General features: G+C 52.4%; 1 protein-coding gene across 1 annotated transcript in view; it reads right to left on the reverse strand.

Annotated features, from left to right (window-relative positions):
- Window positions 1-216: 216 nt before the first annotated feature.
- TSHZ1 (teashirt zinc finger homeobox 1) overlaps window positions 217-16,865 on the reverse strand; it is a 79,498-nt gene continuing 62,849 nt past the window's right edge. The window contains exon 2 of the mRNA XM_081561170.1: window positions 217-4,691. Coding sequence (XP_081417296.1) covers window positions 1,522-4,691 — 3,170 coding nt within the window. The 3' untranslated portion in view covers window positions 217-1,521. The remainder of the gene's footprint in view (window positions 4,692-16,865) is intronic.

A 16,865-nucleotide genomic window follows, 5' to 3' on the forward strand; every position in this document is an offset into this window, starting at 1 on the left:
TATACTCTGGAATCCAGTGGCACCCAGTGGAGTTAAAAATTTTAATTATCATTAAAAAAAAAAGGAGTACTTATCATCTGAATAAGCGTGTCAGCAGACACATCATGAAATGATGGTTCTGAATAGAATTTCTGTTGGTCGACTGCATAAGCAATACCTCTCGTTGCTAGAATAACGTCTCAGAGGCAGAATAATGACGACATGACAATCTATGTAAATCAAGAACTGCATGTGGGTTTATTTTACATTTGAGAAAACAGTGGATTTAATTGTGTGAACCAAAATGTACTGTACAATATTAATGATAGAACATCAAAATGTATAATTAATAGTGCATCGCTTGCTTTGTCTTCATTTATTTATTTTTGTCTGATATACATGCATCTGGAAAGACGCAGGTGCCAGTAAAATTTCTCTATTTAAATCAAGCTGCAGGAACTAAATTTTATTCAAAAATTGTGGTTTTACATTATATACACAGAAATTTAATATAAAATGACAATATAAAAAGTTAAAAGAGAAAGCATACAGCCAGAAGGTACAAAGAAAGTTGAATAGATTAAAATGGTACGATATGTAACATATAGGAGTTTTTAAGCTGATGCTGGCAATTTACAAGGAAAGGACGCCAACATTTGCCCCATTTTTTTTTTCATTTACCAATGCAGCACGCTTATAGAAAGGTCGGCTTGTACCAAAGCTTACATTTGTAAATAACTATAAACCGCAGTATTTTACAGGAAAAAAGAAATAGCATTTTTACACATTTTTAAATAATAACTTGCATACTTTTTTTTTTGCCAAAAGTGGCATTTTTCAGCATCCAGAGGGTTTGGGCATAGTGGCAACTGGGGTGTTTGCTGTTTTTGCTGTTAGTTTTTGTTTTGTTTTCTGTTTTAAACGTATGACGTTGTGGCTTCCTAACCCCCACGTCCTAGACAACTTTCTGCTCTCCAACAGCTGCATGCACGCTTCCTTCACAAACCAGTTCTGCATATAAAAGCTCGTTTTTTAATTATTAAATAAGTTTTGTGTCTGACACAGCTTTTGATCTGAATGAAATGCCTTTAAGCCTTTTTTTTTTTTCTTTTTCTTTTTTGAGTGAAAGGCACAGAAATGCGATTACAGTCCTCAAAGGGTTAAATTTGACACTAGGAGGTTCTCTGACCTTTATTGTCATGGCAACTTTGTAATTTTAGGACGATGTCTATCATTGTTATTTCTGTCTTTCTTTCCTGCTAAGTAAGTGTCTCCGAGGAGTGTGCCCCACTATCTCCTACAAATGAGAGCTGAACATCGAGAACAGATGTTGAAAATAAAGGTCAGACTCTGACTCACGGAAAAAGAAAAGGAACATGCACGATCGGACGAAGAGCATATAAATATAACTACAAAATATGTGTAAGAAAAACCAAGGTCCAGACAGGCGGTCGGCAACCAAGGGTGGGCTGATTTTGGAGGCTCAGGCCGGGCCTAGTGCAGTACGACGTTAGTGCAATGCGCCGCGGGCGCGGGCCGGGGCTACTGTTTCTCCAGCTCGGTCACGTAGATGAGGTGGTCCTCGGGGGACTTGCCGTGGGTCTTGCTGAGGTGCAGTTTGACTGCGTGCTTGCTCGCGAAAGTCCGGTTGCACAGCTTGCATTGGAATGTGGAGCCCAGCTCGTCCTCGGCGGCCCCCGAAGGGCCCAAGGCTTTGCTCGCCAGGACTTTGGAAACATTCTGCTGTTCTTGAATCTGGTTTAGGGGCAGCTTGGAGAGATCCTTCAAGCTGAAGCCTAAGTGTGTCTCTAGGTGATTGATGTACGTGGAAGCAGTTCTGAACTGAGAGGCACAATCGTTGCAAAAGAAAACAGGATGCCCTGTGTCCAGGTTCTTCAGGAACTTGGTCCCCCCTGTCCTCCGCAGCTGGTACTTGACGTTGGCCAGCCAGTGGCTGATGGTGGTCATGGACAGCCCGGTGAACTTGGAGATGTGGACCCGCTCCTGGGGGCCCAGGTCCGACATGATGTACTTACCCTCCGCCGTCTCGCGCAGGCTGGAGGCGAACTGGGCCTGGAGGATGAGCAGGTGCTGCGGGTTCCAGTTGGACTGCCGCCCCTTCCGCTTGTGGACGGGCGACAGCTCGTCCAGCGCCTCCTCGAAGCTGCTGCCATCGGCGTCCGACTTCTCGGACACGGTGGAGGGCGTGGAGGACTTGGGCGTCAGCCGGCCCGTGAGGTTCTTCACCATGTCCGAGATGTCCATGAGCGCGCTCTCCCGGAGCGGCGAGGACACGCCGTCGGCGGCTCCAGGCACCAGGGGCTTGCTCTTGGACTTGGTCAGGTCGATGGGCTGGTCGCTGCTCTCGTAGAAGTAGCGGTCTGCGGTGCCGGGCGGCTTGGCAGGCGGGGCGGGGTAGGCCGGCTTGTCCAGCATGCTGGTGCTGATCTTGTAGAGCATGGCCAGTGGGTCCAGCGAGGGGCTCACGGGCCTGGACACCTTGCCCAGGTGGGTGTTCATGATGGACTGCAGGGCGCTCAGCGGGTTGATGAAGGAGGGCTCGGGCGAGTGGTCCGTGATGATGGCCAGGTTGTTACAGCCATTGGTTACTTTGGCCTTGAGGGGCTCTGTGCCATTCGGGGTGTGGGCGTCCCCCGCGCCCTCCTTCTTGGCCTTCCCCCCGTCGGCCTCGGGGCCCTTCTTTGGCTGAGGCCTGCCGCTGGCCCCCAGCTCCTCGGCCCTGGGGAAGTCCTTATTCTCCTTGGCCGCGGGGGACGCGGCCTTGGCCGGCGAGCCCTTCTCCTTCTCTACCGGCCTCTCCTCCTTCTTCACGCTGACCTTGCCCGTGACCTTCTCCACCAGCTCCTCCATGGCCGACACGTTGCTCTTGTGGGGCGGCGGCGTGAGGCTCCCCGGGGAGTGCAGGAGCGTGCCGTGCTCCGCCGACAGCGGCTTCACACCACCGGCAAAGGACGGTTGCATCTGCACGCTCTGCACCGCTGGCGGCGGCTTCACAGTGCCCGGCAGCTGGTAGGCAGCGTGGATGCTCGGGTAGCCGCCCCACGAGGGTGCGCCATTCTGGGCTTTGCTGATGGCTGTGGAGACCGTGTTCTCCAGGGACTTGAGGATGTCCACGCCGCCCTTGGTGCTGTCATCCAGGTCTTCCTCGCGGAGGTACTGGTAGAGGGCGGTGGGCTCAAACTTCTCGCCCGCGTCCTCGCCCTCCTCCTTGATCTTCTTGTCCGCCTCCCCTGCCGCCAGGGCCGCCTTGTCCTTCTCCGGCTCCTTCTTCTCCTCCGCGGCGGTGGAGCCCGCGGGAGAGTCAGGCTGCTTCTTGACGTGGGCGGCGGCGGGGAGCCGGGTGTGCGTGGTCGGGGGCAGGGGGATGGACTGGATCTTCTCCTCCACCACGGGGTCCAGCACCAGCTGCTTCCCCTTCTTGGAGGCGGAGGTGGTCACCTTCAGGAAGTGCCCGGTGACCATCATGTGCGCCGTGAGCTGCTGCAGGGTGTCGTGGGAGCTGCCGCACTCCATGCACTTGAGGATCTGGGCCTTGCGGGCCTCGAACTGCCAGGTGTAGCTGGCCCCGTTCTGATAGCCGTAGCGGTTGTTGGGCGTCACGTAGGGGTTGGCCGTCTTCTGCTCCTTGGCCGCCTCGCTCAGCGCCGCCTCCACTGTGCCCGCCGGCTCGGGGGAGCCCGGGGCCGCCAGCTCATGCAGTGCCCGCTTTTTGGTGGAGGGAACCAGCTTGGTGAGGGCCGGCACGGGCTCCTTGAGAGGCACTTTCTGGTAATGCTTCGTCTTGATCATGTGCACGCTGAGGTCCTGCAAGGACTCGAACGAGTGCCCGCAGTACATGCACTTGAGCACCTTCTGGGCGTCCTCCTTGCCCTCCATCTCCATCAGCGAGCGCTTCCGGGGCTTGGACCACCGCTTGGTCTTCTCCGAGTCCTTGTCCCTGTTATCGTCGCGGTAGTGCCCGGTCTCGTTCATGTGCACCGTCAGCTCTACCAGCGTGTCGTAGGCAGCGCTGCAGTCCTTGCAGCGGAACTTGCTGGCGCCCGTGAACACTGAGCCGTAGAGCTTGTTGTTCTGGCGGTAGAGCTGCACGGTGCTGAAGAGGCTGGGCTCCGGCAGCAGGCCGTATGACGACGTCTGCTGCAGCGTCTTGGCCAGGGCGGCCTGGTGCCAGTCGTAGCCCGAGCCGCCGCTGGCGCCCGAGCCCGAGCTGGGGGTGCTCGCCGTGGTGCCCGTGGCCCCCGCCGTGCTGCTGGGGGGCGTGGGGGTGGGGGTGGAGCCCTCCTTCTGGGCCGCATCGCCGGTGCTCGTGGTCGAGGCCGACTTCTTCAAGTCCAGGGCTAAGCTGGACCAGCAGGACTCGGAGAAAAGGTTTGCGTACACGGCCTTGATCTGGGCCAAGCTGTCCTGGGGGTAGGAGACGCCCTCCGCGCCCTGGCGCTCCTCTTTCTCCTCCTTGGAGGAAGCGCTTTTGAAGGGGGCAGGCTGGTCGCTGTTCTCGCTGAAGGGCGAGCCGTAGCCGGCGTCCTGGTTGGTCGCGGTGCTGACGGGGGAGTTCTGGTAGCTCTGGGCCTCCTTGATCTCCACCTCCTCGCTGCACGCGAAGTCGGCCTGAACCTCCACCGGCAGCCCATCCTCCTCCACGTTCCCTTCATCGATCACCGCGGCCTTCAGTTCCTCCTCAGGAACATAAGCTAGGAGAGAACAAGGAAACACAGTGAGAAGGCGGACTCACCCCAAGGACGCGGCCTCCCCAGCGGTCACGCCATCTTTAAAAAGACGTTTCTCAGCCCAGGCTACAAGGCCGCCCCAACTTTATACACCGATCCCGCCGCAGCGCCATGGTGGAAACAGGTTTCCACCGAGGCAAGCCCCCAAACCCTGAGTGAACACATTTCAACGGAAGGGCAGGCTCTGCCCTCTTCTTAGAGACATCGGTCTGGCCATCATAGCTGGATGGGAAGACAAGGGTGGGAAGAAAGAAGGCGTGGAGATGCGGGACTCCTGCTCCTCTGCCTGCAGACTCTTCCCTCTGTAAGCAATGGGGTCCCTCATGCCTCCCCATGGGGGGACCCGGTTGTCAACTTTTAGGGAAAGATACCCCATGGATAGGATTCTATGGTTTCCGTAAAGGAAAACACGCTTCAATGGTAAGGGATAAAAATACTCTAGTCTCTACTGAAAAAAGGAGGAAGCAACATAGCCCCACTGGTGCCCTGCCTGGATGGAGCAGAAGTCACCCACGGTGACAGCAGGCACGTGTCAAGGAGCCCCGGATATACAAAGCAGCATTGTTCACAGGAGCTGAAAGGTGGAAACAACCCGAATGTCCACTGATGGTTGAATGGGTGAACAAAGTGTGGTTTACACATACAATGGGGTATTATTCAGCCTTTAAAAGTAAGGAGAGTCTGATGCAGGCTTCAATATGGACTAAATCAGGGGTGTTATGGTCAGTGTAATAATGTTTGCTTTCATCACTAAGTCATGTCCAACTTTTTTGCAACCCTGTGTACTGTGGACCACCAGGCTCCTCTATCCATGGGATTTCCCGAGCAAGAATACTGGAGTTGGTTGCCATTTCCTTCTCCAGGAGATCTTCCTGACCCAGGGATCGAACCCACATCTCCTGCATTGGCAGGATTGTTTACCACTGAGACACCTGGGAAGCCTTTAAGCCAGCCACAAAAGACAAATACTTAGGAGTCCCCTTACACAAGCCACCTGGAGTAGTGAGGCCTACTCACAGAGACAGGCAGAGAACAGTGGTTTCCAAGGTCGGGGGACAGGGAGGAATGGAAAGCTAGCTACTACATTGCTGTATTTAAAATGGACCACCAACAAGGACCTGCTGTAGCGCACAGGTCCCAGTGTTATGTGGCAGCCTGGATGGGAGGGGGTTGGGAAGGGAACGAACACATGTATATGTATGGCTGAGTCCCTTTGCTGTCCACCTGAGACCACCACACCATTGTCACTCAGCTATACTCCAATACAAATAACAAGTTTAAAAGAGGAGGGGAAAAAAGGAAGTTGGTGTTTAGTACGTTTAGAGTTTCAATTTGGGAAGATGGAAAGATCTGGAGATGGATGGTGGGTTTGCTGCATAACAATGTGAATTTACTTAATACCACCGAGCATGTCCTTAAAATGGTTAAAATAGTAACTTCTAAGTCACGAATATTTTCACACAATAAAAAAATGTTTAACCTAACAAGGCCTATAGTAGGTGCTACGATGGCCCGCTACAGGCCAAGATGCACAGAGGGTGACTTCTCAGGGTGAAAGCGGCGTTTCCCAGAAGCAGGTCAGGCTGCTGACAGCTGTCGGGGGATGGGCGGGATGGAGGGAATATAAATGCCTGGATGGAACCCGGCTGTTGACTGCAGAACATTTCAGATCCTTCATGGTGTGACAGGTCTTGTCAATTCCCAAGGGAACATAATCACCTGCACCTCTTAACTGACCTGACCAGCGGGCTTTTACTTCTTTCTCTTTTCGTTCTTCTTCTTTTTTTGTGTGTGTGGAAATAACTAGTGTTCCATCAACTATCTGGGAAATTTAGGGTTAAGATATTTCCAGAAAGGCCGTATTAAAATGCACTGATATGACCTGAGAGGGTGTCTCATTAAGTAGAATCACTCATTATCACATTATCAGAGCCGGACCCCGAGGGAATGTGGCGGGCAGTGCCGCATTTTCAGGGATGCTGATGGAGAGACAGGGAAGAAGGTGGCTGCCCAGAGGCCAGACGCGGGGCAGGAGGGAGTCACACGGGAGTGTCCACGCCCGCTCGCCAAGGGCTCTGCACACAGATGCCGTGGGCACAAGCACACACACGGTGAATGCATGGGCTCCACTGGGCCTTTCAGCACCCCTGCCTGCCCTCTGCTTCTCCGCGGGGCCAGCCCGCGCCTGGGCGGCGGCATGACCGAGCAGGCACGTCCACAGCTGCTTCCCAGATGAAGGCAGTCCCGCTTCAGTCCACTAACGGCTCAGGGAACCACAGTCCGTTAGTCCCGCACTGAGAGCGTGAAAAATAATCAACAGCTCAAGCCCGCAGGTTCACACAGGCGTCCACACATGGACAGCGGCCTGGGTGAGGCTGTGGCCCCCCTGGAAATTGACCGTGAACTTGACCGCTTTCCCCTTTCCCCATGACCACTACAGGTTTAGGATGGTCCAGGTCCCGAGTGCCCACAGCTGGGGTCCTCAGCCAGAAGATCGAAGCTCCAGCCACACCCACCGCCTGGAGGCCCCCTGGCACAGGCCTGGACACGAGGCCCACCTCTGAGGATTCCAACGGGGACACTTGAGGCCTCGGGCATCCTGGACAGAGCCCTCTGAAGACAGAGGCACTGGGTTCCCGGGGTGTTGGCCGGACTCCCAGCCACCCCCGGCAGTGCACCCTCTGAGCCAGACTCTGGGATCACCTAGAAGGTGATCACCTAAAGGGAGGCCGCCCACTAGACCCAGATGGTCCACTTTCATGAAAAGAAGATCCACACCCAGCAACTGACTGAAGGGAAACCTCTGACTGGACCCGGTCGGCTCAGCTGGGGAGCCCGGAGCTGTGGCTGGCCCCCTGCCCAGCGCTGCACCGCCTGTGGGCTGGTGTCCCCCTCGACGGACAGCCACCGGCTCCATCGTCCACCTGCAGCAGACACCCCGTCAGGGGTGCTGAACGAGCAGACCACTGCCCTCTTTCTCGGGAAACACAAAAGGGGGCTCCCCCTACCTCCAGGGGGTGTTGGGCACCCACCAGTCACGCACGTCTGCATTCCAGCAGAGCGGGTGTCCTCAGAGCCTGTCATGTCCCGGCCTGTCCTCCTTGCCCCCGACACTGACCCGTCTGCACCTGGGAGCCCCAGGTTGAGCTCAAACGCCTCTCTGTCCGCCCTCTCCAGCCCCAGGGCGAAGTTACTGCTGGAACCACGGAAAGCAAACCCCGGCCTCCTAAGGGGCACTGGTTTCTGCCATTCCACCCTCAGACACCGGTCCCCCATTTTCCAGGGGGTAGGGAGGTGGGGGACGCCTAACATGCCTGCCTTCTGGAGTGCATTTCCCAGGGGAGACACAAGCAGGGCCAGGGAGCGCTAGGGGGACTCGGGGTGCAGCCTGGGGCCCGCCGGTGTCCCCCTACCGGGCCGAGCACGCCCACCTTCCTGACACCCCGCGGGGACACTGCCCCCCACCAGCTCCCCGGCCCAGTCACACTCCTGGTGCCGACCGTGCTCTCCAGGATCAGGGCGCAGCTTCCTGCATCCACTCCGCCTGTCCTCCTGCCGGGCCCCTCTGTAGCCTCTTTCCGGCCAACCTTGGCTTCTTCCCTGACTCCTCCAGGGCACAGCCATGACCACCGGATCCATGTCACTATGAAGCCCCTCGGGGGGGGGCCTTGGGCTCTCCCGCCCCGTCGGGGGAGGCTGGACTCCGTGAAGCCCTCCAGAGTGTTGTCTCAGCCCACGTGGTGTCAGGCACACAGAAGAAGCTCCAGCTGCTATGACCCGACCTATCAAAATGTGGGTGTCCGACGGGCACTCCCAGTCAACTACAGACACATGGCTACCCCTGCCCCCTCCAGCCCTGCCCCAGTAACAGCTCACGTCCTCGCCCTGAGTTAGGAGTCTCCTAGCTCAGCAGTTACCGAACCACCCGACACAAGCTGTCTACACCTGAAAAGTGAGTTACCCTCAGCGCCTCCTGTCCTCCAGCCCTGTACCCGACGTGGCCTCTGCCCGAACCCTCCAGAACCCTCACCAGACATTGCAGCGGCCTCCCAGCTGGCCTCTTCACTCTTGCTCCCCCACGCTCTTCCTCTGTGACCCTTGAGCTAAGATCTTTGTTACAAGCCCAGGATTGGCACAAGGGGTGCAAACCCCTCCCTCCACACATGTTCAGCCCCTGAGCACCCCAGTCCCAGGGGCACCACCCCCAACCTCTGCTTCTCTGCCTGGGGACGATGTTCCTCCTCAGTGGGAGGCTCCGATGTCACCTCCCTCGTGAGGCTGCTTTATCCCCTCCCGGAATTCATTCCCTGCGGAATTAAGAGATGTTTACCTGTCTGTCCTCGTCATTACACTGTGAACTCACTCGTTTAATTAAAATTGCTGGGCACCCCTGCCCACGTCCCTGGGCTGGGCATTTTCATTTCTTCACCTCATTTTAACCCTCACAACCCTGCAAGGCAGCGTCCCTGATAAGCCCATTGTACAGACAAGAAAACAGAGGCTCCAGAAGTTGACCGACGGCCCTCAGGTCACACAGGAAACAAATGAGGAGCTCAGGATTCAAATGCGGTTGCCTGACTCCCAGCCCGAGGTTCCTCCACTGGCCATCTCAGGACCCAGTCACTTTCCTTTGTCATGTTAGCACCTCAGTGCCAAGAACACTTGGAGTAAATGCTTGTGAATGAAGTAGTGGCCCCAAGTAATTCTGTATCCCTGGTGGCTCAGTGGTAAAGAATCTGCCTGCAATGCGGGAGACCCGGGTTCAATCCCTGGATCCGGAAGACCTTCTGGAGAAGGAAATGGCAACCCACTCCAGTATTCTGGGCTGAGAAATTCCATAGACAGAGGAGCCTGGCAGGCTACAGTCCATGGGTTCACAAAGCGTCGGACACGACTAAGCGACACACACGTCCACTTTCTAATTCTGTATCAGTATTTAGGACACTTCTTATGTGCCCTTCATGCTGTTATGAATGAGAGACTCTCCATGAAATAAGAGTAAAAGGAGAGAAATGTTTAAATGTTGATACCCTTTGGCCCAATAATTTTACTTTAGGAAGCGTAGCTTCCACAGGTGATAGAAAATATAGAGGCTTCATGCACAAAGATGTCCTTTATGGTATTGTTTCATATAAAATTTGCCATTGTCTAAACCTTCAACAAAATCGGTAGTTGGGTGATGTTTTGCTTATAGCTATGATGTAACATTGAAAACTATGTTTTAATGACAAGGAGAGAGTCATTAAATGGAAAAATCGGAAGACAAACCTATTCACAGTACAATGGAAAAATCCTCTTAGAAAATGTTGATAGTCTTTTTTCTAGATAATGAATATATGGGTTTGTTGACTGAAGTGGCTCTTAGTAAATAGCTCTGTTTTCAAAATCTTCAGTGTTTTCAATTCAACACACACGAATTAGCCATTTCACACCATTTCTGGAATTAAATAGCTGGAAACAGCCACTTGCCAGACCCTGGGAATTCGGGAGCCAGAGAAGGGCAGGGCCCAGCCTGGGGGTGGGAATGTGGGAAGGGCTTTGTTCATTGTGACTTTTGTATTTTTTCAAGTTAAAAGGTAAGAGGCCGGGAGAACAATGGAGGGGTGAATGTGGTATCAAGGGTTCCTGCAGCAGGATTTCTGGGGGCGCTGAGAGTCTGCCCGTGCATCTGCCGCCTGTCTCCTTCCCACCCCCACTCCTGCACCCTCAACGCCCCCAGCGTGGACTCCACCCAGCCTTCCCTGGGGAGGGGGCTGCGCGTCCCACTGACAGGCGAGGAGCTGGCAGGGCCTCTCCTGAGGCCCTCAGGCCCCAAGCTCAGTGGCCACAAGGCTCCATCACGCCAGTCTTCCGCCAACGTGGTCCCTGTCCGTTTCTAGACTCCCAGGATTACTACTTTATCACCCACTCCTCCACTGTATTCATCCTGATAAGCTCATACTCTTTGGCTATTTCACTGTTCTACCATGTATCATAAATTAACTTTTCAACTCTAATTTACAAGGGACGCAAGGAAACACAGACCTAGGGGGCAGCTGGGGGATGGGGGGGTGCGTTGGTCCGATGTCCTCACCACTGGACGCCTTTCTGACTGGCTCCTCGCTGGATGCACCAGGCCTGGTAGCATCAGCTTTGGAAAGAAGTGCACCCGCCTCCTCAAGCAGCCCACACCTCCCTCCTTCTTCACACCCCACCCTTCCTAGGGCTCCTCGGACCAAGCGCCAGTCAGCGTCACCCTACCCGTGGTACACGTGGTCAGATGAACACACGGACGATGAGCCGGCCACAGAGGCCAAGGGTTTCACGGGATTCTTTGAAAGCAGTGCCTAAGCCTCTCTCTCCACTCACCTCCCCCAACAACTGCCCCCACCTTCCAAAACTGGGCTCGAAACCAGGAACCTCAGAAGGATCCAGAAACTAATGGTTTTCACTTGAGAGTCTGGGCCTGGGGCAGGTGCACAAGGGTTGTGCAGGTCTGCAGACCGGACCCCAGGGTACCTGGAAGCAAGACCACAAGGCTCCTGGCTTCAGTTCCAGGTGGGATGGAGCCCTTTGCTTTTGTCATATTGGCATCGGGAAAGAACGGGCCACATAGACACCACTCCCCCCCCCGCCATACCTGTCCCACCCAGCGAGTACAAGAGTGACCCCAAGTGCACAGGGGCTGGGGGTGGCGTTCATCTGTCTGCGCCCGTTGGGTCCAGGCTGCGGAGCCACCGTTGTGGTTCCAGGTTGAAGGACAGACCCCCATCATTATCTGAGGACAGACTGACAGAAGGGACAGACTGACCCACGCCCTCCACTCATGGATTCTGTCATTAGGGCCTCCGTTTCCCCAGCGCTGGGGCTGTAGGAAGGATGTGTAGGAATGTCAGACACACCACCCTCATCACCAAGCTCCACTGTGAGCTCATCCAGCCCTGTGGATGGATCCTCAAGCGAAGCCAGGAAATGCCCACGATGGGGCATCTTCTCGTCCCGGGGAAAGCAGGCCGGTGGCTGGCCTCTGCTGCTGTGTAGACGTGAGGTTTGGGCAGTGGGTTATTCGGCAAGTTCCCTCCGCTGCCCTCTCGCGCACCTCCTGATCACAGCTGCCCAGAGGAAGGCGGGGCCCAGCGGGGGGCAAACACAGAGAAGCTCCTGGTTCGGCCCTTCCCCAGGCCCGAGGGGGCAGGCGGGGAAATACACGACCAGAATCGGGTTGGGGAACTTTGTTTATCCGAGCTCTCTTTTCCTCATTAGCACACATAATTGAGAGCTGGCTGTGAACGAGGAAAAGGGAAATTCAAAAGTGACAACTGTGAGACCCAGGCCTTGGCTCTCGGGTTGGGCTCCGGCTCACAGCAAAGCCGGAACGTGGCTATTGTATTGCCACCTGGTGAAACTACACAATCAGACCAAATTACATGTTTATCTACATCAAACTAGGTTTTAGCCTGGCAAACGTGATACCCATGAACAGATGGCCGTTACATCAAAATATATTTACTCCAAGGGGCCAATTCACAGAAGGGGCTTACGCACACCTCCGTGATAAATGTACAGCTTCAACTCATTGTAAAATCTTGCAGAACACACTTTTCTTCCAAATTTATCACTGATCGCTGCTGAAGTAACTTCACCTGTGTTACAAAGACAGCAGGTGGTTCTGACGAAAGTTACAAGATACTGGGAATAGAAAATGCAGAGAAAGCAGATAAGGGGTCAGAAGCCATTCCTCGCTTCTCTGAAAGGACATTAAATACAAGTGGGATGGATGTTAATTTATGAACCTAAGTTCTGATTTTTTCGCGGGAAGGTTGTCAATCTGTCAAGCAAATCTGAAAGGCCGCTTTTGCTCTGATGTGGAAGAAGCGAAACTTTTTCTGTCACTTTGGCCAATTTTAGGTGTCTGGCTCCAACGACTCGTGTGCGGGTTTGCTAAACCACCTGACTGATAAAGAGGATTTCTTTACGTAAAACCGGACAGAGGCCCTGTTTTAGAATTGTGGAGTCTGTAAACAAAATGGCCTATGGGTTTTACCCAATTCTAATTAGAAATCCACAGGTAACTTCCTTAAAATAAGTATAACATGTCCCCTTTCTCCTGGCCCAGAATTCAAGTTAAGTGGGGAACAAACAGCCTCATTTCAGGGCGCCCCTCCCAGCAAGCACATCAGCTATGACTCTCATGTCTGGACTTTGCTGCAGTTACAACAATGTAACTCAGCAAGTGACAAAGCACAAATCAAAGCTTAAGTCTCAGTTAAAAAAACTGAAAACCTTCTCTGATTTTCAGCAATGTGAGGAGGAAAAAGAAGAGAAAAAAAAAATTATGAGAATCTTGAAAAATTAAAAGAGAAGTTGAAATGAAGAACAAAAGATAAATAACTCCCATATGAACCCAGGAAAGCACACAGCTATTTCACTACTAACAGACTGTGTGTTAATATACAAGGCAAATGTTTTCTTGATCCACGCTGAAAAGCCAGCCATCTCTAAGACACGCACTACCAATGCCAAGCACAGGGAAATCGATGTTTTCAGTTACTGCCTCTCCTTTTGGGGAGGGATAAAGACCACGTTAGGACAGTCTGATAAGTCTGGGTCCACAAACCCAGTATTAGTCAAGTAGGTCTGAAACCAGGTCCTGACCTAGATTTTCTACCACCTGAAATGAGAAAAGACTTTCATCAGAGAGAGTAAGAGTCACCCTGATGGATGACATTTAGAAATCTGGAGAGGAGACTTGGGCATGAAATAGCTCTTCAAGTGGCTTAAACGAGAATGAAGAAATGTAACTCGTCATACTCCAAACCCCATGCAGGACTTATGTCTCAGACACGTTATCTCCACGTTCACATCCAGCAGCTTATTCTCATAAACACACAAGATAAAACAGGAAACATCAGGTCTCTGTGGACTGGGATGTGGGTGTGAGCAGTGCAGGGTACACCCCTGCAGGTCTCAATGACACACCTACTGTTAACACAAACTTAGGAGAATTTTTGTCTTTAACTATATTATGGTCGATATAAATTATGTACCAAAGTGATAGATGGAGAACAAGCCTGCCCCACATAACTACTGCTGCACTTGGCTGGAAGCTTAACACAAGGTCAGATGCACCTGACTTTCTTGAAATCCCCTTAATAACAATAATGGCATCTGAATCAGTTACATCCACACTATCATATCAGAAAATATCACTCTCTTATCATAATTGGGTTTCCCCAGTGGCTCAGTGGTGAAGAATCTGACTGCAGTGCAGGAGCCACAGGAGACGCAAGTTCGATCCCTGGGTTGGGAAGATCCCCTGGAGGAGGGCATGGCAACCCACTCCAGTGTTCTTGCCTGGAGAGTCCTGTGGACAGAGGAGCCTGGCGGGCTACAGTCCATGGGGTCTCAAAGAGTTGGGCATGACTTAGCATGCAAACACGCATCATAATAATTGGGTTTATTCTTACTATTATGCGAATTCTCCTAGAAGCTTTTTTGGAAATTTTGCCTATGCAAAGATAGACCGAGAAAGACATACAGAAACATCCAGGCTTGGACGGAGTAATTACTGGTCGTGATCCTTTGTTTTCATCACGAGTTATAATTTTCTAAAAATTCACATGGATACAAATATACCAAAATACATTAAAATATTTGCAGACATTTTTTCTTGCTAGTGATGAAACTGAGAGTAATATATGTCGCGAGGTGAATGAATACAGCTGTTTAGCCTTAAAAGATTTGGAGGAGAGCAGCTACTGAATCATAGAAAACAGAATCAACTCGACGCGGCTGCGTTTTCTCTGCTAGAACCCTCAGCTCCCCTGTGCCCTCACCCACCCCCACCCCGAGGAAATCTGATGAATGAATAAACGTAGAAACGGTAACTGCAGCATAAAATTCTCCTTCTACAATCACTTACAGAAAGAAATGACATTCCTCCCATCAAATAAAACAAAGACTTCAAATCATCATCTCTGCTACTTCTTTCTGTGTCAAAACAGCTTTGCCATCACGCCCCCCCCCCACCACCACCCCCGGCCCTCCCGAGCCCAGCACGCGGCGTGGAGCGTGACACGGTGAGCACATGCGGTGGGACCTGCCACACGCCGGACGACACGCAGAGGCCGACGGGACGAGCACACGCCAAGCGGGAAGCCGCCAGCCTCCACGTGGGCGTATGGGTGTGTGCAGGTGGGAGGAAATAAAAAATCCAAAGACCTCCCCACCACCCCCTAAACGAGAATGAGACAACTGTTCTTACGGCTAGACTTCACGTGTTAAAAATAAATTAACTCTTGTTAGTATTTTTTGCCATAAAAGGTGCCTTCTGGATGCCAATGTGTCCCTAAAGATGTGCTGTCATCCCTAGCCAGATAAAACCCCGCGTCTTCTGATGCGAGTGGACAGAAGGCGACGTAGACCGTCCCTGCTAGAGCTGAATCTGACACCACCAATGTGCGCCCCAATGGTTTACAGTGTAAACACACACATATTGTCCGGAAAAATATGTTCCTCTCACATGGCAATTATACCACGAGGCACACGCGTCGTCAGCAAATGAGATCTAGATCCTGTTTCTCAAATCACAGGCCAACATGTTTTTAGAACATCTTTGTTTCTTTAAAGAAGACAAGATTTGCTCTGATAGTCAACATTCATTTGAAGAACGGGGAGAAGTGACAGCTGTCTTTGCTTTTTCACGGTTAAATGTAGCAAAGTTTCAAATTCCCCTGAGTCTGAGTAACCTTGGCTCTGAGCAATTAGGTCTGCAATCCCCCCACAAACCTGCGTCCCAATCCGCACCCCAATTATGCACAATACAAGGGTGTTTTCCTGTGAGTCCTGCTTTCTGTTCCCTGGGAGGTGAATTCTCCAGAACTCTGCCCGCTCGCGATCATTGTTCCTGGGAAAGATGAATATAAGTGTGGGTGCCTCGCTGAAAGAGCAGAAGCAACAATAGAAGAAAGCCTTTCCCCGTCACGACTTCCTTTCTTAAAGTCAGCTTGAAATCTCTCCTTCTCAATCCAGCAGACACCAATCTGGTTACTAGAAATACCCACCCACACAAGGTAACCGGTACTCATCCAACCTGTCCCTACCTGGGGACACACATCCTGATGAAAACTGAGAGACGGGTTCTTTCCATCAAAGATGCTCAGCTTCTGCCATGCCCCCAAATTTAGGTACTTGGAATCATTCAGATACTGGCCTGTAGCATAACAGGCTAGAAAATGAAATGTTTCCATTTTTAACTTGCTTGGATTTTAAGTTAATAGCATCTAGACGGAAGAAAGATAGTGATACTGGAAAATACAACGTACGAATACAGCATTTTCGTAGGGAAATACGCTGAATAACCCACACTAACATAATTGAATTTACAAGGACGTCACAGCACACGTGGCATATGAAGTGTGCCTCTCACTAGAAGACCTGGATTTTCTAGAAGCAGGGTGGCAGGTACAGGATACCCAGGGAAGCCGAATCCCTTTCCAGCTTTGAAAGAAGGTTCAACAGCACTTCAGCAATTCAAATAAAATGGCTCTTCCTCGCACGGGCAAGGAAGGGAGTAAAATGACTTTTCAGGCAGCACGCGTTCAGTTCAGTCGCTCAGTTGTGTCCGACTCTTTGCGACCCCATGGACTGCAGCACGCCAGGCCTCCCTGTCCATCACCAACTTCCGCATTCTAAAAGTGGCTCCTTTATAATTACAGGGAAATGAAGACAAGGCAGGTTCTCCTCGTTCTCTCTAAGTTTTCAAGACAGGGTTCTCAGAGACATCCTAAGACCACCCTGGACTTGCAGATAACCCTCGAGGCAGCGGATCCCAGCGCCTGCCCCTCCTCACCACCCCCCACCCCACATTGGAATGAAAAGAGCATGTCATTAGCAGAGGTCTGCCTGGGAGGGCATGGCGCCCTGCACTGGCAATCCTGCCGCGATTCTAATCTCCGAGATTGACTTGCTCTTCCTCTTCCATCTGATAAACTATACATCCCAGCGCTCTTGTTAGGGCTCCTGCCACCAAAGGGAGCGCGGACACACTAGTCCAAGCCCCTCCCTGCTCAGCTCTGTCGAGATGCTTTCACTGAAATGTTCATTTCCATCCCCGCTGGCAACACCAGAATGGAAGTATTTAACCTGTTTCCATTACTT

This window comes from Giraffa tippelskirchi, chromosome 14, assembly GCF_054371585.1.
Source record: "Giraffa tippelskirchi isolate mGirTip1 chromosome 14, T2T-mGirTip1v1.2.pri, whole genome shotgun sequence".
Taxonomy (NCBI): Eukaryota; Metazoa; Chordata; class Mammalia; order Artiodactyla; family Giraffidae; genus Giraffa; species Giraffa tippelskirchi.